The 2,500-nt window shown below is 44.6% G+C and overlaps 1 protein-coding gene across 1 annotated transcript in view; it reads right to left on the minus strand.

Annotated features, from left to right (window-relative positions):
* Positions 1-1,060: 1,060 nt before the first annotated feature.
* The window catches only part of LOC138864478 (germ cell nuclear acidic protein-like), a 1,521-nt gene continuing 81 nt past the window's right edge, over positions 1,061-2,500 (minus strand). Inside the window, exon 1 of the mRNA XM_070131610.1 lies at positions 1,061-2,500. This exon is cut by the window's right edge and continues 81 nt beyond it. Within this exon, the coding sequence (XP_069987711.1) occupies positions 1,061-2,500 (1,440 nt within the window).

Genomic DNA, 2,500 nt, shown 5'->3' on the forward strand with positions numbered 1-2,500 from the left:
TCAAGCCTAACCTCTCCGATGTTTGTATAGATATATATATACACATTTACATTAACAAATTCTGTATACTAAAACATATATGTATATAGCCATTACAAAAGGGAAAAGTAGTCATATTTGTGGTTGTGTGTGTGTGTGTGTGTAAATATATGGATATGAATATGTATATATGCATTTATATACATGTATGTATGTATATATATATTGTGTATATACATATATATATATATATATATATATATATATATATATATATATATATATATATATATATATATATATATATATATATATATATATATATATATATATATATATATATATATAATATATATATATATATAATATACAGATATATATAATTATATATTATATATATACATATTGTACCGTACATACGCATGTAGGATATCATTCTGTCACACAAATGGTGATTTTTCTTTAGAATGAGCAGAAAAAAATCTTTCCACATTAAATGTTTTGATATTGCTACTGCAGAGTGAGAGGCGGCAGAGACTGTGCGTTTGCGTCAGGAGCGGCCGAGGCAGCATCCCGCTCAGGACGGACGGCCTCGAGACGCTCCCGACGTTGTGATTACATACGGCTGCCACTGCAGCGACCCTGGCGGTAGCGAGGCCTACGCCCAGGGTGCTCAAAGATGCAGGCGCCCGAATTCTCAGACAACACTTCAAGGCGTCTCAAATCTAAGGCATTGAAAACACCATCTCATATTGGTCCAGAAGCTTTAAAGTGCAGCATGTGAATTCGGCTACAAGATATCTTACCTAGTTTGGCCTTCGGTATGTGTGGCACCATAGGTAAAACTGATCCTAAAAGGATTAGAAAAAGAATCCAATACTGTCCAGGAAAATCTCATCCAATGTGAGAACGTAGCATTCCGTCACCAAGAGAGAATATCTCTGGAAATGCAAATGATTAATTCATAAACAATACTCACACATATTATACAAATTAAACATTTCATTTCTACAGATTTCGTTTTTGATCGACCGGCCGCTTCGGGGCACAGCAGCTGACACGAAGGCTTCCGCTGTCCTTCCTAGGTGAAGATGCTCGGGGACTGCGGGGGGCGGAGGGACTGGGGGTAGGATGGGGGTGGAGGGGCGTCGGAGGCTAGCTTCGGGAAGAGAGTCGGCGGAGAAAGGTGGTCCTTGGAGATCTTCCGGCGCCGAGCTGTGCCTTTGTACCGCTTCGGGAGTTTAGGGAAAGGAGACGATAAGGAAGTGGCTGCGGGAAGCCGAGGGAGGAAAGCAGAATTGGTATAAGGTGAGGAGGAGCGAGACCGATATCTTGGTTTCACTTTTGGTTTGGGTTTAACAGGTTTAACGCGGTGTTTCTTAGTAGACTTCGTGTTGAGGTTTGGCTCCGTTTTAGCCCTTAAGAGTTTGGACAAAGAATGTGTTTTTGAGGTTTCCTTCTGGTGGTCTGCATAGTCTGAGCCAGGGATCGAATGTCTCTGTGTCATTCGTGGATGTCGGGTATCATGAGGAATGTCTGCATCGTCAGCGTGCGAGTCAGGGTCATCGCAAGGCTCTCTTCTAGCTGTCGGTGGCACAGAGCTCTCATAATAGTCCATCTGAATGTCCTCACTCATGTACTTGGGAACACCTTCCTCGTCTGCATGTTGTACCGAGCATGTTAATTCTGTACCTTCGCTAGGTCGTCGATTAAGGAACAGTGCATCTGTTTGTACACTTATAAAATCTGATTGGAGATCTGGTTCTGGTGACACCCTCTGATCATCCGCACAGTGTATGTTCTCAGAGGAGCCGTTCTCCTGTGACTCAAGTTCTTGGGGCTCCGAGGCGGGCGATTCAGGGTTTTCATCTGAGAATTCAAGAATCTGAACATGCTCTGTCTGTACATCTAAGAGGGCTGAAGACATATGTTCATTTTGTCCGTCTGCGTGATCTGAGCTCTGGATACTCTCAGTCTGTATGTCTGAAAGAGGTGAGGGCCCTGTCTGAGCAGGGGGGCGAATACCTTGTGTTTGTGTGTCTGAAACGTCAGTGGGCTGAGCGTGTTCTGTATGTACGTCTGACAGATTAGAGGGTTGAGTGCGTGTGTCTGGAAGGTCAGAGGGTTGAGTGTGCTCTGCATGTGTGTCTGGAAGGTCAGAGGGTTGAGTGTGCTCTGCGTGTGTGTCTGGAAGGTCAGAGGGTTGAGTGAGCTCTGCATGTGTGTCTGGAGGGTCAGAGGGTTGAGTGTGCTCTGCGTGTGTGTCTGGAAGGTCAGAGGAATGAGTGCGTTCTGGGTGTGTGTCTGGAAAGTCGGAGGATTGAATATGCTCTGTTTCTTTGTCAATATTCGAATATGGAAGGCCCGGAGGGTTGGGACGATTCATCTGTGCGTCCATAGAATCTTCGTTCGTAGCAGTGGCATCGATATCAGAATGGGAGATTCGACGCGATGGGAGGGATGTGGATGGTGGGGCTTGAGACGAGAGGGGCCGCGGGGGAACAGGATACTCAAAGACATA

Source organism: Penaeus vannamei, chromosome 16, assembly GCF_042767895.1.
Source record: "Penaeus vannamei isolate JL-2024 chromosome 16, ASM4276789v1, whole genome shotgun sequence".
Lineage (NCBI taxonomy): Eukaryota > Metazoa > Arthropoda > Malacostraca > Decapoda > Penaeidae > Penaeus > Penaeus vannamei.